At 36.4% G+C, this 20,782-nt stretch overlaps 2 protein-coding genes across 2 annotated transcripts in view; both read left to right on the forward strand.

Annotated features, from left to right (window-relative positions):
• Positions 1–1,313: 1,313 nt before the first annotated feature.
• Positions 1,314–10,697, forward strand: LOC120776778 (ecto-NOX disulfide-thiol exchanger 1). The gene is made up of 7 exons (XM_040107756.1): positions 1,314–1,488; positions 1,880–2,530; positions 2,593–3,306; positions 4,297–4,403; positions 6,545–6,655; positions 7,739–8,545; positions 10,072–10,697. Exons 1-7 carry the CDS (start codon positions 1,455–1,457, stop codon positions 10,378–10,380), a joined length of 2,733 nt encoding a protein of 910 aa, XP_039963690.1. The 5' UTR covers positions 1,314–1,454; the 3' UTR covers positions 10,381–10,697.
• Positions 10,698–17,269: 6,572 nt separating this feature from the next.
• The window catches only part of LOC120776580 (facilitated trehalose transporter Tret1), a 66,801-nt gene continuing 63,288 nt past the window's right edge, over positions 17,270–20,782 (forward strand). The window contains exon 1 of the mRNA XM_040107347.1: positions 17,270–17,793. The gene's annotated coding sequence lies outside the window, so the exon portion shown is untranslated. The remainder of the gene's footprint in view (positions 17,794–20,782) is intronic.

Raw genomic sequence — 20,782 nt, forward strand, 5'->3', positions numbered from 1 at the left:
GTAGATTCTTTATAAGACTGATATCATTGGCAAATGTAAGAAAAACTAAGTTTTATAGTTGTGCCTATTTTTAAGAATGGTAAAATAATGAATTTTCACCACTACACATTTTAGTAGAAAATAAGCAACCATGTCCAGGAATTGTGTGATAAAGGAAACTGAATAAAAGTTTTATAATTTGCAGAAATGAAATTTCAGAATAAATTAATTATGTCGAGTAGTAATTGTAATAGAAAGGTTCTATCAAACTATCTTCACCATCAACAACCGCATTGAACATCTCCAAAATCCTATTTTAAATAATAAAATGAGCATTACCAGCACAACGTTAAATTGCATCAAGGTAAGAATTTTTGTAATGATTAATCCATTTATCACAACTCAACATTTTATTGAGCTTAAAACACAACTTTTGTGAAATATGCCCAAATTGAAAGAAATTTCCTTTTTGCCGATACAACCAAGGACAATGGTCAGAGAAATTGTAAATAGCACAAATTTAGAGGAATGTTCACTGCGTTTTTCACACGTTTTTTCCCAGAACCAATCTAACTTGTAAAAACACTAATAATAATACGTTAAGTTTTTGGTGAAGAATTTTTAAGGAAATGTTGTACATATTTTGATTGCAAAGTGTTGAATTATCTCTACAGAGATAATTCCATAACCAAAATTGAAAATACATGTACATAAATATAGTAAAATAACAGCGTTTTTGGATTTGCGCAACCCATTTTGGTCTATCGCCACCCTGACTCAGGAAAACCGGCAAACATGGTATAGGTTGATGGTATTGTGGTGATTATGGGACTCCTTATGCCTAGCTTTCTCTTTGACAAGTTTTCTTGTAGATTTTCAGCTGTTTTGGAAAATCTATCGGAAGGTGTCGCGAAATACTAAGCAATGGTTCTAATGCCTGTAACACAAATAGTACGTCACTGGATTGTGCAGGAAAGCTGGGTGAACGCAACGAAAATAGTTATCAATTGGCATCCAAAAGTTTTAAAAATTGAGTGATGCATTGTCACAAATCCGTAAGCAAACTGAAAAATTGAGCCAACAGCCCTTTTGAAGTTACACAATTCGAAATACAAAACACCTTATTGTTACTCCTTTGATATTAATAAAGAAAAACGTTATTGCATTTACTACTTTTTAACGGCGTTAATATTTTCAAAAACTTTAATATTATTAGCTCCAACTGAAACTTTTTACGTATCCTTTTGTTTAATTTGTTAATATTTAAAAGAGTCAAAAATTTTAATTTCGCTTAGTTCAATAACGTTCGGTTGGCAGCACTGGCAAATTATATTTTCATTTGAGAAATAGAGAATTTTGTAAATAGTCGTTGTGGCAAAATAAAGATTAAATGAAACTTTTCTGGTGAAAAAAGGGAAACCAAATGTTGCAAATGAAACATTGTGAAGCAGTTCAATTAGACGCTATAAAGTTTAATGGATTTCAACTATACTAACTTGGAAAAAATGTGTAAGTACATTGGCTACGTAACCGGTGAAAAGTAGTAAAAATCCAGCACTTGCAGAAATTATTCTAAACTATATTTTTAAGCATAATCCTACTTTTTGAAAACATGAAGTCATTTTGTTCAAAATTTTACATTTTTTTCTACAATAATCTATTTTAGTGCATTGCAAAAATTACAAGCTCAACATTTTTTTCAATTACTACCGTCTTCATTTTCGCATTATTCTTATTTTATTTTCTTTCATTTTGCTTTTGTTATTTTTCGTTTCATTCCACTTGTTTCGGCCGCTTTGCTAATCGAAATTTTATTTTGATGAACAGCTGATTTTATTATTTTTCTTTTGTTTTGATTACCATTGTAAACATTTGAATTTTTTTCGCGTTTTTGTTGCAGTACCCCTACTCGGTTCCATATCTAGCGGGAACACCCTAAACAATAATCAGAATTTTATCAACCAACTGGCTGCTGCAATAAGTACCGCAGTTGGTGCAGTGAATGCGGTGTCAACCAATCCCAACAGCAATAATATGGCAGTAACTACGAATATGCGTGATCGAACACCAGAACCACCACCGGCTCCTAGATTTACCTCGAATTCACCAATCACAGTAAAGGCGAATCGTGGTACCGCACCAATGGATATTGAAACTGAATCAGAGGCAGCGCCTATATCTGCAAACGCTAGTCTTAATGGAACTACTACTGTTCACACTGCAGCCGACCCAAATTTGCCAGTTGATAAGCTGACAATGAGCGTGCACAGCGCTAATATGTTTATGAATGGTTTTATGCCACCAACGGGCACAGCTGCTGGCATTACAGCAAATCCCTACTTGTTCTTTCCTTCAGCCGCGTCAACAAATGCTGCCTCAACATCAGCAGCTGCAATGGCCACGCCAGTGACTAATCAAATGTTTATGGATCCGACAGCAATGTTGGCAGCTATGCAGCAAATGCAACAAAATTATGCTGCTAGCTTTGCCGGCACTTTGCCTAATAACGAAAACTGTGTCAATGGACAACCCGTTGCAGCAAATGCCCCTGGTATGACACATTACTATTAAATAATTCATGTAAAAGTTAAACTAAATAAATATTTTCTAAAGTTAACAGCATGAAAGAGGTGATTAAAACCAAGAATTCCATACTTTTTCCACCCAATCCAAATGCGCCACCCCCCACCACACGTGAACGACCGCCTGGTTGCCGCACAGTATTTGTCGGCGGTCTGCCTGAAAACTGTACAGAGGATCTGGTACGTGAAATATTCGAATCTTGTGGTGAAATCACTACACTGCGTACATCGAAAAAGAATTTCTGCCACATACGCTATCGTCACGAAGCGTCCGTTGACCGCGCCATCTATCTCTCTGGCTATCGCATACGCATCTCTAACTCTAGCGAACCGTCAAATTTTGGACGCCTACATGTTGACTACGCGCAAGCCCGCGATGATCTCTACGATTTTGAGTGCAAGCAGCGTCAATTGCAACGTGAGCAACGGCACAAGGAACGCTTGTCTATCGATCGTACACGTTCTCAATCGCCGCCACCCATACCACATTACAATGATCATGAAGCATCAATGGTAGCCGAGCATTTGCGTAGCGGCGACACTTTCGTTAAAGCCGTACAAACAATTGCAATTTGGCTGGAGCGCGGCGACTGCACAAAACGCAATGCCAACATGTTTTACTCCATGATACAAAGCACACACGCCCATGTGCGGCGTCTACATACTGATAAGCAGCAGTTGGAAGATGATCTACGTAAAGCGCGTGAAAGCTACCGCAAACAAATGCTGACTATGTCCGCACAATGTAAGTATTTGACTTGCCTATTTCTTCAAAGTAGTTGAAAATTAGTTTAACTTCGCGGCGCTGAGTAACTGCATTTGCTCGCTTTATACTTATTTAGGGTGGTAGGCGCAGTTTTGCAATGAGTTACTGTGAATTTTTCACTTTTTATTGCAAACGGAATATTTGCCAAATTGCGTTTTTAAGGCGACGTCGCTCATAGTACTAACATTGAAATGACATTTGACAGAAACATTAAAATGCTTTATTTATTTATTTTTCTCAAGTCACAAAGCAATAAATACCCATTGTTTTATTAATTTGAATTAAGCTGTCATTTAATATTTTCACAATTGGAAAAAATCGACCAATTTAAATTGCTTAAAGGCAAATTCATTCCGAGTTTGTTAAAAGTGCAAATGTGACATTTTTTTTTGAGAATTTAATATGCGTATGCCAGTTTTGTTTTAATGACTATTAAAAACCACATTAAATGACTTTGCCTTTAGTAACTGCAAGACCCTAACACATACATATAAATATTATGCCTGCGCCGACTTTAGTTTTAAAGGTAACTTCAATTTCGGAATACATGCAAAATTTTGAAAAGAAATGGAAACAACAAAGGGCGTAAAGGTTTGTAAAAGTACTAGCGACAGGTAAATTGTAAATTAATGCTAAGCATATAAGTTCTCGAAGAGCGAAGGACGCTCTTTCACTGATGTATGTAGTTTGTCCGGAATTAGTGGTAACTATAGAAAATCAACTGCCGTAAGAATCAAATATTTTCCTCGTGACTCTGTATAGCCTTTCAGTCATTACACTCTACTTTTTAACGTTTTTTATTTGCAAAACATGCATTTCCTTTTAAATTTAAATTTGAATGAAAGAAGTACTCAATCTATGAATAACAGAAGTATATAGCCAGCGTGCAAGCAAAGAAACCAATCAATCAAACAACCAACCAACCCTCTCCCCTCTTTATTATTGTTATTATTATAATTGCATATTCAGTCACTCAGATTGAAAAAGTGTTCAGTGCTGCAAGTCACAAGAAGGTTTGGGACCATTTCACCAAAGCCCAAAGAAAAAACATCGATCAGTGGAAGAAGCTGGCATTGGTACGTACAAAAAAAAAAACAAGAGAATTCTTAATTCTATTACTTGCATTACATCATACACGCTTGTGTGTCTCTCTGTGTGTGGGTTAATGTAATATACTAATACATATATATAATATACTTACAAACATACATAATTATGTACATAGCTACACTAAAGCATTTGATATTGTTCTGTGGTGACTTGTATGGATAAAACTCTGTTTTTATATTTTGCCTAATTTTCATTTCAAAACACTAATCAATAATATTTAAATTTAATATATATATATTACATATGAGACATTACAAGTTTCTAATGCAATCATATACATTTGCACTTTGCCAGTAATATCTTCTAGTAATTGCACACTATTTGTGATATATTGTAGATAAAGTTCATATTAGCGTGGTTTTTGTTCATAGTATCTAGATAGCCTTAATGTATGTCAATAATTTCTATGTAAATAGATCGTATATCTTTAAAGTTTGTGATTCACGAGATTCGCGTATGGTTATTATTGTTTTTGTGCCAGAAAAACCCGCTCTTCGAAATTCCTAAGCCTATGTTTAAGGGAAATACACTTTGAGCAGTATCTATTACCTGACTTCTTAAATATTTGAAATATGACGTTTAACACACCTGGACTGAAACTTAGTTCACGGAGTTATTCACCAATATCCACCAACAGAAGAAGAGTTCAAAAGATATTATACAAAGAATCACTCTATGACACTTAATCTTTCGGGAAATTCACTCCCGGTCCTATTAGAACCACTTATTCTCTCGCCTTACCAATGTAAATTACCATATCTAGAAACATTTCTTCACAGTTTTCGAGATATCTATCACATCAACAAGAACATACATCAGCAATAAAAATGTAGAATACCACGATGACAGAACACCTTATAATAGTACTTCTCATATGATGCCATTTTCAATTCCATGAACTTCTTTTCAACGTCAGTACTTCAAAAATATATATGTATGTTGTTCTATAAAAAATATTTCGCAATTCATTTTGAGGAATATTTTTGGGTTGAGAGCGACATGAATTAGGATATGTTTCGGTATTGTAGGCTGGTCGCGGAGCCCATATATAGAGTATATTGATTTCCGTTCTATATCTTATTACTCAACTAAAATTAGGTCACAGTGCTTCGATCGGCATGTTGTCAATCGATACAAAATATTTACGAAGTCGATATACATTTTTCATTAGTCCCACATACCGTATATAAAGATATCCGTCTTTCTAGATCGCTTTATAATGTATGCATTGCGTACGGCACACAAATTAACATATGCTCAAATGGACGAACTCGGTATGTACGACCTTCCCTTATACCAGCCCTTGACAATGGATTCGTTCCTTTGTCTGCCTTTATGAAGTATTATCGGCTTTCCTATCTTTTTATTCCTGAGTCTGTCTTGCCCGTCTTTTATTTGCGTTTCCTTGAATGTTTTACTAATAAACCGTTTCTTCTAAATGTTTGAATGTTGGTTTTGTAAAATGCAGTAATTCAGTATTGAATGCACCGTTCACCCTGACATCACTCATACGCAGACACTATATGTAGCATTGCATGACTTGTAATCAATTACTGTGTTCAGTATCCGTTGTATCTTGAAATATTGCATACATACTTATATTTAACTGTAAAACTATTTACTCAGTTTGTACGTGTATTTCCATACACATGTATAAATACATTTTAATTTCGGTTTAATCGCTTCAAATTGGTTGTCATATATAATAAGTACAAAAACAAACATGGTGATTATTTTTCTTTTTTCGCCTCAACATTAATCTCTTTATTTATTACAATTTAAAAAGAACTATTAAAACAAGAAACCAAACCATTTAAAACGTGAGTTCGTATTAAAAATATTTTTTTTAAACGAATATCATTTTTGAAAGTTCCAAACTTGAGGTAAGTACAAACAAACGAACCGTGGGCTGAAGATGCGCCAAAATTATATAAGTAAAGAGCGAAAAAATATTTAATCTCAGTTTAGGATTTTTTCAAATTCCTTTTCATTTCGAAACTTGACAAAGTCAAATTTTCTTCAATTATAGTTAAAATCTTACTATAAAGCAGTAATATGAAATATATAAATTCCTGTGCTAATTATTGCTCCGATGTACATAAAACAGGAATTACGCTCCGTGCAGATTGAGGATGATGAAATGGAAATGTCTGACGACGATCGGAACTATCAGGGCAGCAGCGCAAAGAGAACACGCTACGATGCGGAGAGTTTGAAGGTGGGTACCTTGTTTTTATTTGTACCCTTTGCAGTTTTTGATCTACAATAGTTCAATTTAGTATAAGAGCGCTAAAAATAAGAGACACCCTATGCTACAACTTCTCTAAATTGACTAAATGCAAGCAGTCGTGTTGACGATAATCTTCTACTTCTTTCATATTTGAAAACAAAGAGAAGTCGTATGGACCCAAATTCGGAATACACGGTAGATGGAGCAGCAGTTCGTACCCTAGATCGACCAACTTGGGCATGACTACAGCGGCGGTGTAAACCCGAATACGATTGGTTTTTCTGTGAATCAGCCTCGAAACGGCCCAATCAAACGGTGTATTAGAACCATGCCACTGTTTTGCACTTCTCCAGTTAGCCGATGTAGATTTCACCTTGTATATCCCAGAATATATCCGGTCGATAGGACAGTTGGCCTTATTTGGAGCAAATTTCCCAGGTGAAATCCACTGTTTTGACTACTCCTTGATCTCTAGTGGATACATATTTCACCGAAGGTTACGAAAGGAAACCGAAATTTCGTCAGATTGCGTTTAAATAGCGACAAACACTGCTGAGATTATTCTATAATGGTTCACTTGTAGTTGCGGGACCCATTGCGCTGACAGTTTTCTCGTTACCAGTATCTCTTATCTATGTCCTGCTCTTTTAAAATGCCAACTGTACCTTCAATCGTCAGTCTTTTTTTCACTTGTGAGCAGTTTTCGAGGCATCCTGACGTAGAACATCAAAAGTCATCATTCTTTATTTTTCTAAAATTCGCACACATGGCCGTCATTTTGACATGAGCTATTTTTGAGAATGTACAACAGGAATGTGAATTTCTCTTGTGAATGGTGCATACTGATTATGACTTGATTTCTTTAAAAATGGCTCGATATCCAATTTCTGACTTTAGGCGCTAAGCATTATGGAGTGAATTTTTGTGCAGGATAGCAATGCTAAAAGATTTCGTTCTCTCGAATTCCCCTTCACCAAATAATATCATAAATTATTAGAAATATATTAACCTTAAAATGTTCTGTTTCTAACATTTTCGCTCGATATAAATATAATCAATTTGTAATTGCAGGAAGAAAACGACTCGCTGCGCTGTCAGCTAGAAGCTTTGCGTAGCGAAATGTCGCACGTCCGCACCGACATCAAATACGACAATGATTATCGTGAGAAACAGATCAAAGTGCTGCAGGAAACGATACGCAATATGCAAACTCAATTGATGCAGACGAAAATGCGCGAACAAAAGGACAACAAAACAATTGAACAGCTCGAGCGTAAGTTGAAAGAAGCTGGCGTGAAGCAATTATTGTTAAAGACTAGAATCAAAGAAACCACCAACAAGCGAAGAGATCGCGAATCATCGTCAATTAATTCCGAGACCAGTGAGATATTAATCGATGAAACTGAAGATAACGATATTGATGATGAGGACGACAATGATGTGGAAGAGGTGGCTGTGGAAGATTCAACGAGAAATAAGCCGAAAGATTCGACAAAGTCCAATAGGGAGAGAGATAATACTGAAAATTCGACTAATGCCGACAAAACTAATCACATACAAATTATAGATATTGATGGCTACAAAAGTGATGACGAAGTGGATATTATCGAAGATCAGAATGACGTTGTAGAAATACACGAAACCGATGATGACGAAAAAGTCACAAACCAAAGCAACAAGACAGACGAAAAAACGTCAGAGGAAGCAGCGCATGCCGATCGTTCAGACATTCAAAAAGCAGCTGAAACTGCAACAGTGCAAAAGACAATCGAAACCCCTACGCTTGGGGACAGTGTTGAAACTAAGGATGCTAGCGGTGATATTTCTAGTACCGACAAAGTTAAGGTGCAGTTATCAGAGGAAAGCAAAGTGATTGAAGTAAGTGTAGAAAAGCAAAATTGAGTTTTTTACGGCTAAGATAATGTATTTAGTTCGGTATATTCTTTTCTTTAACCTCTTAAATATCGTATGTATATACGGCACGTGAGTATATTATCTTCTCAGACATGTTATGCCTTATCATGTTATCGAATGAGGCTATATTGAAATATATTGCATTCTAAAGGTGGAATAGTGCAATGGATTCCCAATCGGTTATTTTGTTCAAAGAGTGTTAACTTCTAATGGGCAGATAGACTAAAAGATTTAATCTTTATATATAAAAATTACGTGTCACGTTGTTTGTCCGCGATGGACTCCGAATTTAGCACACTGTGTCCAGTTTGAACCAACTTAGAAGATAGGATAGTAAAACAATTCATAAATAAAAATACAGTGAAAGCTCTATTAAATGGACGCTCTATTGAGCGGACATCTCCATTAACCGTGCACATTTTTGATGTTTATTAAGTACAATCTATTAACTGGACAGAAAGGCTGGTAACCACACTTTAAGAAAGAAGCTTTAAATTCGTTATTTTTTCCAAAGAAATTTGTTTGTATGAACATATTCAAATTATTCCATGTTCTGATCGACACTTAATCACACGATTTCGGCTGTTGAATGGATTAACCCACTAATCTTAAAAATTTATCAAGATTTCGCCAGACAAAAATTACAGTTCCAAATCACTTCATTGAAATTATTTGAAACAGATCCACGCTAAATCTCTCTGTGCGACTCTGATTTTGCGCAATCTACTTATCATTACTGGAAATCTGTTACATTATCACAGCTGATTTAGACACTACAAAGGGAAAAAATGTAAACAAACAAATTTTTTTTAAAGCAATGAATCTAATTTCATCTGAAAATCGACTTAACAAATGAAAAAATGCATCCATTATTTCCATTATATGGAGAATATTAAAAAAAAAGCCGTCTTTTTATTTCAAAATACTATATGACAATCTTTTCTTTTGATAAATATTAAGCGATGTGAATTCTTGAATGACAATAACAGCTGTTTTTTGATCTTTCTAACGGCAGTGAGAACACTGTTGGGTTATGAAATGCTTAAATATAATCTAATCTTTTAAATTTTCGGTCTGAACATGGTATTAAACTCCAAGTACAATCCCATGGATTCTTAAACCGAAAAACACGTGTTCGCCTTTATTCGCAAATAAAATTCTCACTGTATTGAATAATTCAATAATGAATAATAGTATAAAATGTATACCATAGCAACGCAACGTGAGATTATTTTTAAACCGAGTATCTTGCTGCTGGTTTTACGCGATCAAAGATCGGCAATTACAAATAAATGCGGTTTTGAATGACTAAGGCTCGAGCCCTTTTTTCTATCTTCGGAAGCATGAATAGTATATTTATTCACAACCTTCCGTGGAACATGAAAAAAATGCTAATTCACAATGCGTCCTATATTATGAATCAGTTGATTTTCCATTTAGGGTTTTAGTAATTATTATAAATTGTTTTTTTTTTTTCGTTTCTTTACCAGTTGAAATTCTTGCCATTTGTGGAGGCCCAAATCATAGCGTTAGTGGCTGCCTATCTAATAGTGCAACCGTTTGGCGTCAGCGCTGAGTCAATTTGTAGCTACTTGCGGCAGTACATGAAGAGGCTGGACTTACAGGTGCCAACGTTAGAGCAGATACTGACAAACTACACTAACCTCTTCAAGTTGGAACATCCAGCTGAAGTAAGTTGTAATAACGACCCCAAGCCACAGTGGAAATTTTGCGGATTTACTGCAGCTGATGGTGGAACCGGCGGCAACGAGCGTGACAACGCTAAGGGCGAAGAGTGAAAATAAGGACATTTAAGTCGTCTTGCTAATAACCAAACATGAAACCCGAATTTTATTACATTTATACTCGTAAGCATCAATTACTCGCAAAAGAGACATCGATTTTAATCCGTACATTTTAAAAAAATTTCTTAAAAAGTAATTACTAGAATTAAAAAATTATACGTTTGTAAAAACGGTGATTTTAAATATGAACTCGCATAAATATTTGCTATTCGAAAAAAAACGAGATTAGGCTTCGTGCCTAGTTTAATTTTTACTTAAATATGTTTATTATATTAACTTAATAAAAACCAATGAAACTGGTCATTTAAATACTTTAAACTTGTTTATCTTTATAGTCATAAATAAAAGGAAGTATCGAAACAAATACTACAAACAAATTTATTAAAAACAAGTAAGGAAGGGCTAAGTTCGGGTGTCACTGAACATTTTATACTCTCGCATGATAAAGTGATAATCGAGATTTCATTATCCGTCATTTATATATTTTTCAAATACCGTAATTGTGTAAAGTTTTATTCCGCTATCATCATTGGTTCCTAATGTACATATATATTATACAGAGAAGGCATCAGGTGGAATTCAAAATAGCGTTATATTGGAAGAAGGCGTGATGTGAACCGATTTCACCCATATTTCGTACATGTCATCAGGGTGTTAAGGAAATATTATATACCGAATTTCATTGAAATCGGTCTAGTAGTTCCTGAGATATGATTTTTGGTCCATAAGTGGGCGAGGCCACGCCCATTTTCAATTTTTAAAAAAAGCCTGGGTGCAGCTTCCTTCTGCCATTTCTTCCGTAAAATTTAGTGTTTCTGACGTTTTTTGTTAGTCGGTTAACGCACTTTTAGTGATTTTCAACATAACCTTTGTATGGGAGGTGGGCGTCGTTATTATCCGATTTTTTCCATTTTTGAACTGTATATGGAAATGCCTAAAGGAAACGACTCTGCAGAGTTTGGTTGACATAGCTGTAGTAGTTTCCGAGATATGTACAAAAAACTTAGTAGGGGGCGGGGCCACGCCCACTTTTCCAAAAAAAAATTACGTCCAAATATGCCCATCCTTAATGCGATCCTTTTTGCCAAATTTCACTTTAATATCTTTATTTATGGCTTAGTTATGACACTTTATAGGTTTTCGGTTTTCGCCATTTTGTGGGCGTGGCAGTGTGCCGATTTTGCCCATCTTCGAACTTAACCTTCTTATGGAGCCAATAAATACGTGTACCGAGTTTCATCACGATACCTCAATTTTTACTTAAGTTACAGCTTGCACGGACGGACAGACGGACGGACGGACAGACAGACATCCGGATTTCAACTCTACTCGTCACCCTGATGACTTTGGTATATATAACCCTATATCTGACTCTTTTAGTTTTAGGACTTACAAACAACCGTAGCGTCACAGCGCTTGTGATCCGAAGTAAGCAAACGCGGTACCCATCGCGACGACAGCTTTCTTATACCCAATATTTTCTGCTTCAATACCAGAGCTGGCACCGAATTAATTTCTAACAAAACTAACTCCGACTCGGCTGATTTTTTGACAGTAGCTCAACGTTGCCTTTTGTATTTCGAGATTTGAGAACAAAACCAAATTTTTTCCATCGAAAGTCGTTTTATTATTTTTCAAAAAATTCTTAATTAAAATCTATACACTTTTGCATGCGTATGAATCAACTCTCGAAGCACTATTGCCACTCTGATATTTATATTGATTGAAATATCTCCAAAACTAAACTAAACTTCTAAACACATCAACCGCATCTTCAAGCGACGCAAAACGTTGACCTCATAGTTTATTTTTACGAACAGGAATAAAAAGAAATCGTTCGATGCCAAATCAGGACTTTACGGTGATTTACTCATCAAATCGGTGTTTTGTGTGCTGAAAAATACAGTTGATTCAGACGATGTATGAGAGCTCACATTGTAGTGGTGAACAGAGATCCATCTTCGGCGAATGGTTTTCCTGATTTCTTAAAGACAACTGGCAAGAAAATAGTTGTCAACAGCACGCCAGTCGTTCTAAATTTTCCCGGTTTAGCGCCAATTGGAGATTCCAAGTGTATCCAGGTCCTTCTCCACCTATTATCTGCTCACCCCTGGGGTGCTGCGTCGAATACCCTCAGAGCTGAAGTGGATGTCTACTACTCAGAATGTACTGCTCTGTATTGTTCCATTGGTATGGTTGCAACATATTCAGTTTTTCTGAAAAAACAGGCAGCCATTTGCTTGGAAATACTTCGTGCGTGAACAGTTTTTGTTTTGGAACACCCAATCAACTGCTGCTTACTTTCACGATTTATCAGCTGTCACGTTGTCATAGACGTGTTTCGAAGCACCGTTATCCTATTATTTTAACATTTCTCTCGTCCAATCAACATGAGCGGTTTTTAAGCTATTGATAATTGTGCGAGATCCAACGAGAAGACAAATTTCTACAATAAAATGTAGAAAACTAATGCCTATAGTTTTCTAAATCTCACGATAGGTCACTTGACGATCTGGCAATAGTAGTTTCACACAGCATCATTACCATCTAGATTGAACTCACCATACCATCGATAAACACTGGTCCTTGATGGAACTTCAGCGGTAAAAATTAAATAAAGTTCCTCAATGCACTGTTGCTCAGATAATCCCCGTCGAAATTTGTAAAAAATAAACGCGCAAAAATGTTCGCAAACTAATTTAATTTTTTTGGCCGAGTTGAATATTTTAAGTAACTGCAAACAACACAAATAGCGCTCGTATGCCATAATATTCTGAGTATGTACAAGGTAGGTCGCAAAAGAAACAGAACTTTTTAAATATAACTGTTTCTGGTGGCGCCACCTATTGGTGGGTATATGAAATAAAAAGTTTGATCTCTTGTTGACATTTCGTAAAAATTTTAAGACAATTGGATAACTACAATAGATGTTATCGATCAAAAAGTGACAGCAGCTTTTGGTCATCGGTCGTAAAATGCAAAGAGCAGATATTAAATTTTGTTTTAAACTTGGGAAAACGTTTACTGAAACATTTCAAATGATGAAAAAAGTTTATAGTGATCAGTGCCTATCCCGTAGTAATGTGCATGAGTGGTTTAAGCGATTCCAAGAAGGTCGTGAGGACCTCTGTGACGATCAGAAGTCGGGTCGGCCAAAATCAGTGATTACCCAAAACAATATCGAAAAAGTGCAGGAATTTATTAAGAATGAACCGAAATCTTCTTTGCGTTACATGGAAATGGAGTTAAATATCACCAAAGACTCCATTCATCGCATTTTGATTGATATATTGGGTCTACGGAAGGTGTGCTCCAAGTTTGTTCCGCACAAATAGACTGAAGAGAAAAATTTGCTACGAATCCAACATTGTAAGGATTTGAGTGAGGAGTCGAGAAAGGACATAAACTACAAATATTCGATTGAGACTGGCGGCGAAACGTGGTTTTTCCAATATGAGCCCGAAACCAAACGTCAAAGTGCCGAATGGAAGCATCCAGACGAGCCATCACCGAAAAAAAGTCGTCTTCAGAAGTCAAAAATAAAGACAATGGTCATTTGTTTTTACGATTCCGAGGGTATTGTACACCGAGAGTTCGTCCCACCTGGCCAAACGATTAATTCTGTGTTTTACCTTGGTGTTTTGAAGCGTCTTTTGTCACGCATTCGTCGTGCTCGAACACAATAATGTGAGGCAGGGTCCTGGCGCCAGTTGCACGATAATGCGCCGTGTCATCGGTCGACGCTTGTCGCTGATTTTTTGACAATAAACTCCATATTAGTCATTAATTACTCACTATTTGGAAAACTTCATTTGCCCATGAAAGGACACTGGTTTCAGGACATTTCAGCTATCCAAAAGGCGACGACCTATATTGTCAAGCGCATTCCGAAAAATGACCTTAAACACTCATTAGAAATGCTAATTGACCGGGCTAAACGCTGCATCGAAGCACAAGGAAACTACTTTGAATAAAAAAAAATAACTTTTGAAAAATATTAATTTTTTGTTGTTTTTTTTTAACAGTCTGGTTTCTTTTGCGACAGACCTTGTATATCATCAAAAATGTCGAACATTACGATAAAGTTGTGAGTTGCCAGATGGGAACACTAGGGTCGCCAAATCTCGAAGTATACAGGAACATATGTACGTAGTAAATTTTTTTGTAAAAAATTCAATAATAACGAAAAATTCCTATGTGTTGGACTAGAAAGTTACTTAAAAGCTTCAGCATAAGTTTCAATTAGAAATCCAGTTTCGATAACAACACATTTAAAATTTACTTCACTATAACATATAGCTGCCATACAAACTGAACGATCGGAATCAAGTTCTTGAATGGAAAACTTTCACATTTGACGATATATCTTCAAGAAATTTGACATGGATTACTGCTTAAGCTATAACCAGCAGCCGAAGTTAACGGTTTTTCCTGTTAATTATTCCACCAAATGAGTAATGTTTTCAAGAACATAACGTATATTTAAGCCAAAACGATTTTTTTAAACCTAAACTGGCCCAACTCCTTAAATGGGAAAAGAGTTATTCATCATTCTTCGTTACATAATAAGCAAAAAACTTCTCGAAACTAGACGCTGGAAGAGCAGCATATATCCATTTCCGAATTCAGCGTTTTCTCAACCAAATTTATGAACTTTTACTTTTAAAACTCATTAATCTGAGCAAACCAATTTTATGAACGCAGCGTTCGTTTCAGGAAGAACGTTACACGCAATCTGCGCGTATTCAACGAAATCATCACAGAAAACTTTAAGAACAAAGCATGACATTCATCGCACAATAATTCGGGCAATAAAACACAAAAACTGTGGGCGAATGATACGAGAAATCGAAAATGCATACTAATTCACTTTCACCTTCATCAAGGGCAAACAGTTAGTCAATACTGAAAGCAACAGTGCGCAGCATCAAGGTATCCTTGCAGTCTAGCGAAATTGCGAAATTATCAAGAGCGCAGATATTGCACTCCTTTCCACACAAGCTTATGCTTGTATGTGGCTTATTTGTAGCTTCTCAGTTTATGTGTCTACAAATGCATTTATTTTGACTGCTCGGCGACCCTCGGCAATTAACCCCAAAGTGTATTTGTTGGTGTGTTCTGCAAACGATGACGTCTACAAAAGCAGTTCGATTATTGTGTGGGTTGGCAAGGAGCCTTGGCTTTGAAGGCGCCGGACATCTTGCCCACACATTCTCTCCCTCGTTCTCTTTCTTTCAAGCACGTAACTGCACGTAGCAATATGGTTCACAGTGTCAGCATGCGGCACTATAAGGTTAAACACTGTGGAGTGGGTGAACAATTTCGAACATTTTAAAATTTGCATTTACTATGTTGTCTACTCATTCGCTAAATATCAAAATATTCAGTTTTTGCAGAAATTTCACTGAATTAAAGGATTACGAAAAGAAATATGTGAGAATGGTTAGGGGTTGTGTTGGTTTGAAATTTAGTACTGTTTCAAGGATCCGCGGCTATGTAACAGACACAACTAAAGTATTAGGTTAACATTAACTTCTGTTTGGATAATAAGCACTGTGAAAGTTCTTTTTATACAGCATGTGAACTGGAGTCAGATAAAAACATCGGATTTCGGTGTATGCCTTTTCAAAGCTGAGTTACTGAGACCTCATGTAAGTTAAGAGTGCACAGATCCTTTTATTTATTCCGCATTTTAAACTCCACATTTATCTTCGATGTTCCTTTATAAAATAATTACCAATGATGATGTTTTATACACAACATATTGCCTAGAAGAATACTAAAATCAAAAGAATATCCAAATTTTTCGAGTTTAATGCAAGTATTCACGCTGAAGCTTCGACAGCTCGTTTCATTCGTAATATACCGTGTCGCAAGCTTGTCTCTGGGATCTTAAGAGCTTTCCAGACGGCTATTAGGAGAGATTTAGTCCAAATTTTTGCTAAGTTTTAAAATATGTCACTTAGAGAAATTACTTTTAACGACGAATATCAAGTTGTGAACTGGAAATATGAAGGACAGGGCAAGAGCTAAAGCTTAACTTCGAACTCAAAGTCTAATTGAACCAATAACTCAGCGTTAAATTGTGTATTGATTGGTTCACAATATTCGGGGTCCTCTACGAAAATAATTACATGTGAATCTCAAAAAATCCGTCCTCAAAACGAACACTAACTTAAGAAATATGAAATGTCTTCAAAAAATATTTTTCACAATTTTCTGGATAAATACCACCGGTTGGTAATAACATATCAAGCAGTAACGGTAAAACCCCCTTTTGTTGTTTTCAGTAGATAATAGTATATAGATGAAGGAATACCTCATATTAACCCACTGTGCAGCATTTAACAGCTGAATGTCAATGCCGGTTTTCTCATGGCCGATGCCTTCCTAGCCGCGACGCAGCCACAATACATACCGCGGAGTACATACATACATACATACATACATATGTATGCACGCATGTGACAAGGCATCCTAATTTGACTCACAAGAAAAGCAAGAGTAAGAACAATCACAACACAATACAAAAACAGATGAAAAAGGAAATTATATGTTGTTGGCGCCCCCAACATCCATACCGGCTCCAGCAACAACTAAACTACTTAAAGCGAGAAGAAAGCGCATATCCACACTCATACCAAAGCAGATACTTACAGATAAATACATGCATATGTGCGATGAGTGAGCTATCGTCGATTTACCGAGCTCCAAAGTGCCGAGCAATTTCGTGACGCTTACAGCGGTCTGACTTGGCGCAGAATGTGTGTACGTGCGCGCTTGGCTGCTTGACGAACTGGCTGCCGGTTTGGCTCGCTGGTTCGCTGCTTTGTGCTGACTTGCTGCCTCGATGCGACCTCCTCGAGCGCAGTCACACAACAACGGCCAGCACAGTCGTCTTTGCGAGCTCGAATACGCTACACGCGGCCTGCGCGATACCCCCAACTGAACACTCTCACGTACTGTGGCGATAATATTCACACAAGTGCTGCTTTCCAGAATCCTGCCAACGCTTTATATAAGACACCATTGTGTAACGTGTTTTGTTTTTGTTATTTCATTTTCGTGTCGCGTACGAACACTTTTAGTTGTTTTCAGCTTTTTAAAAGCAAAAGTGCAATAATATAAAGCAAGGAAGTGCGCTTTGTTCTCTTTAGTTTCGAGAATCGGCGTACCCGCCAATTTACTGTTGATAACGTCCAATCGGTGTTCTGTCCTTTGGCAAAGAATAAGAACGCGTTGAAAGCTAGGAACTGAAAACGGCAAATAAGCAACGAACTTTATTGCAACAACAAATTTGTGTAAATATTTTTTATAGAAATAATAAAAAAGCATAGCAGAAGAGAAGGTCAGACAACAAAAACAACAAGTCAATACACCTCGGCAAAGTACTAAGAAAAGTAAAGGGTAAGTACCAACAACAATAACAGCGCATATAGCTAAAAGTACCTCCAACCCACCCGCCGCCGTTGTAAACGTTTTTGTCCTTCTGTGCGCCTGGCCTCCGCTCCAAGGACAGCTGTTGTAACAACGCCTCACGTTTACGCAACCAAATTTGTTTATCCAAATCTGCCAAACACACACACACACGTATTCAACAACTTTTTTATGTAATCAGTGTAGTTAGAAGGTAATTAAAATTTACAAGTCATGGATGTCTTAGGCATTTTTGGGTTAAAAGCGGCTAAGCAATTTAGTATTGTATTTATCTATGTAAGTCAGGTGTTTTGATTTTCAAGCTTAAATTACAAAGTGTTGCCAATCGACAGTAGTGCCGGGTTAATTTAATTTGTTTCGGTTTAAAGAGATCAAATAATTACCTTTGTCTCCTACAATAAATATATAATAGGTGAATTCAATTCGACTTTGTTTTCCTCATTGAGCTTGGTACCATTATCTATTATGAAGCGTGATCCGTTTCGAGGTTACCTACTTTTTTGAAGAAAAAACACATCAACTTCAAATTTAATGGGGAATGTTTATTATTATTCGAAAGCAGATTTTTTGGCATTTGATTTTTGAAGATTATATCTTTAAAATGCTGGCCGCGGCTACGTCTCTGATGATCCATCCGTTGAGTCCAATTTTCGATGAATCGTTCGAACATTTCTACTGGTAACTGGCGAATGACACGCGTGATATTTTGCTCCAAAACCTTAATCGAAGCGGAATTGTCCGCATAGACTTTAGACTTTACATATCTCCACAACAAAAAGTCTAACGGTGTGATATCACACCATTTTGGTGGCCAATCGACCGACCAAAATGTGAAATAATCTGCTTACCGAAGTGCTGTTGAAATTTGGTAGTTGTTTTAGAAAACATTCCACAATCTGTAGACACATAATGACATTGTTGATGTTTAGGAAGAAAGCTACCTACGACTTTTTCATCTGTCATAACATTTTTAAATTCAATTCTTTAATTTTCGTTTCTTAAACCAAGAAATTTGTTTATGGTAAAACAGGCGGACGAATATGGAATTGTTAGTTGCTGTCGCCTCGAAAGTTTTAAAGAATCATTACGATATTTCGCACCGGTGATGTACTATATTTGTCTTGTAGGCGCATATCACCCATTTAATCATCAGTTTAATGGACTATAATTAACGCCTTCAAAGAAATGCTGATGATTGGTAAAATGTGCGACGGTCTATTAGCATCTAGCAAACTTTAAGCGAGGATATACTAAACGTGATGGGTTAAATTTTCCACATTGACAAATCACTCATTGGAAAATCACGAAATCACTTATTAGAAGTGTTTTCACTTGATTGGATTTTTCGAAAGCAATTACAGCGTCGCACTTTCAATTAACACAATGAAAAAATAATAACACAAAAACAAAATTCTACTAATTACTTATTCAGGTGAGCAACTGGAAGAGGGTCTAACGCAATCACCTCACAAAACGCTTACAAAATAGCATAACCGCAACCGTTTCCAACCACCCACACATGTATGTATGCATGTATATAACTGCATTGTCGGGGATGTACAACTCATATTATGACCAGCTCCCTCTCCATGAGCTCCTACACGCCCTGATCTATAGCCAACTCAAAAACAAGTAACGATCGTTGCTTAAATCAAAATAAAATTAACGTCTAAACGTTTATGTAAGAACGACACCTCGTAGACAGTATTCAAAATGCATTTAGGTAGTGATTGAAAACAGGCCTATTGTAGCGAAAGTCACATTCATATATCACAAATGCACGTTTGTTTTTCTCGGCTTTAGAATTAATTTGTATGGGTCACGTGGCAACGTCCGCGGCGTGAAAAGGTGATCAGACAACGTTTGTGTCGGCAACTGACACTGCGCTTCCAAATTACTATGCACAGCTACATGGCTATAGATATACCTACATATGTACATATGTACACACATATTTTTTGACTTTGCCGCTGTCTTCCTTACTGTTGTTGTTGTATGCAAATATGTACTTATATCTATACTATTTGTCGCCTAAAACTCAGATTAAGGAATTTTCGAGCATATCGCTGAATAAATTACAATTTGAAATGGGCAATATACAGTACATGCAAATATTTTAACACAAACTGCATTTAGCAGCCAAAGTTTTTGTAACTCAGCTTTCTAAGTTAAAATTTAACTTTTGTGCATTTTCAACATCTTTTCTTATCTTAGGTTAGGTTAAGTTAGATGGTTGATCAAAGATTGCACGTGGACTGCTATATGTAGTCCTTTGTGAAGCCATATAAAAGAAGAAGACCTGTGTTGGATTTTATAAATTAGCAAAACGCTTAGTAGCCAATACAATCTTGTACAGGCGTTCAATTTCCACTTCCATAAGTTCGGTGGGATCTCTGAAGGTATGCGCAGCCAAGTGTTTATGCCTTGATCTCTCAAACGCCGGACAGTCAAGAAGGAAGTATTGAGTTGTTTCCATCTCATTTTCTTCCATACAGCTTCATCTGCAGAAGTTTGGTAAGATTCCCAACCTTACAATATGGACACCAATAGGGTAGTGGCCTCTTAAAAGCCCCAGAACTAGAGAGAGGCTAACCTTACCGAGAGCAAAGAGATCGCTGGAACTCTTGCGACCGATCTTGGATATATATTTCTCGCCTTACTATGATCACAAATGAGAAAGCCAAGAATACCCTAAATTTTATAAAACTTAATCACAAAAGTTCAGCTTTTTTATTTCATAACTCTCATATTTACTCAAATATTTTTTATACAAATACTTCCGCAAACTGAAAACTCTTACTCAGTCTGTTTCTCTAAAATTTTCCTTTATAACAACTACACTTGAAAACGTGAGAACGGGGTTCTGGCAGAAATTGGCACCAAATGTGCTTTTCTATCTAATTTAGTAAGTGTCTACAAACCATTTTCGTGAAAAAAATTTATGTGACGACTAACAATC

Source organism: Bactrocera tryoni, chromosome 5 (assembly GCF_016617805.1).
Source record: "Bactrocera tryoni isolate S06 chromosome 5, CSIRO_BtryS06_freeze2, whole genome shotgun sequence".
Lineage (NCBI taxonomy): Eukaryota > Metazoa > Arthropoda > Insecta > Diptera > Tephritidae > Bactrocera > Bactrocera tryoni.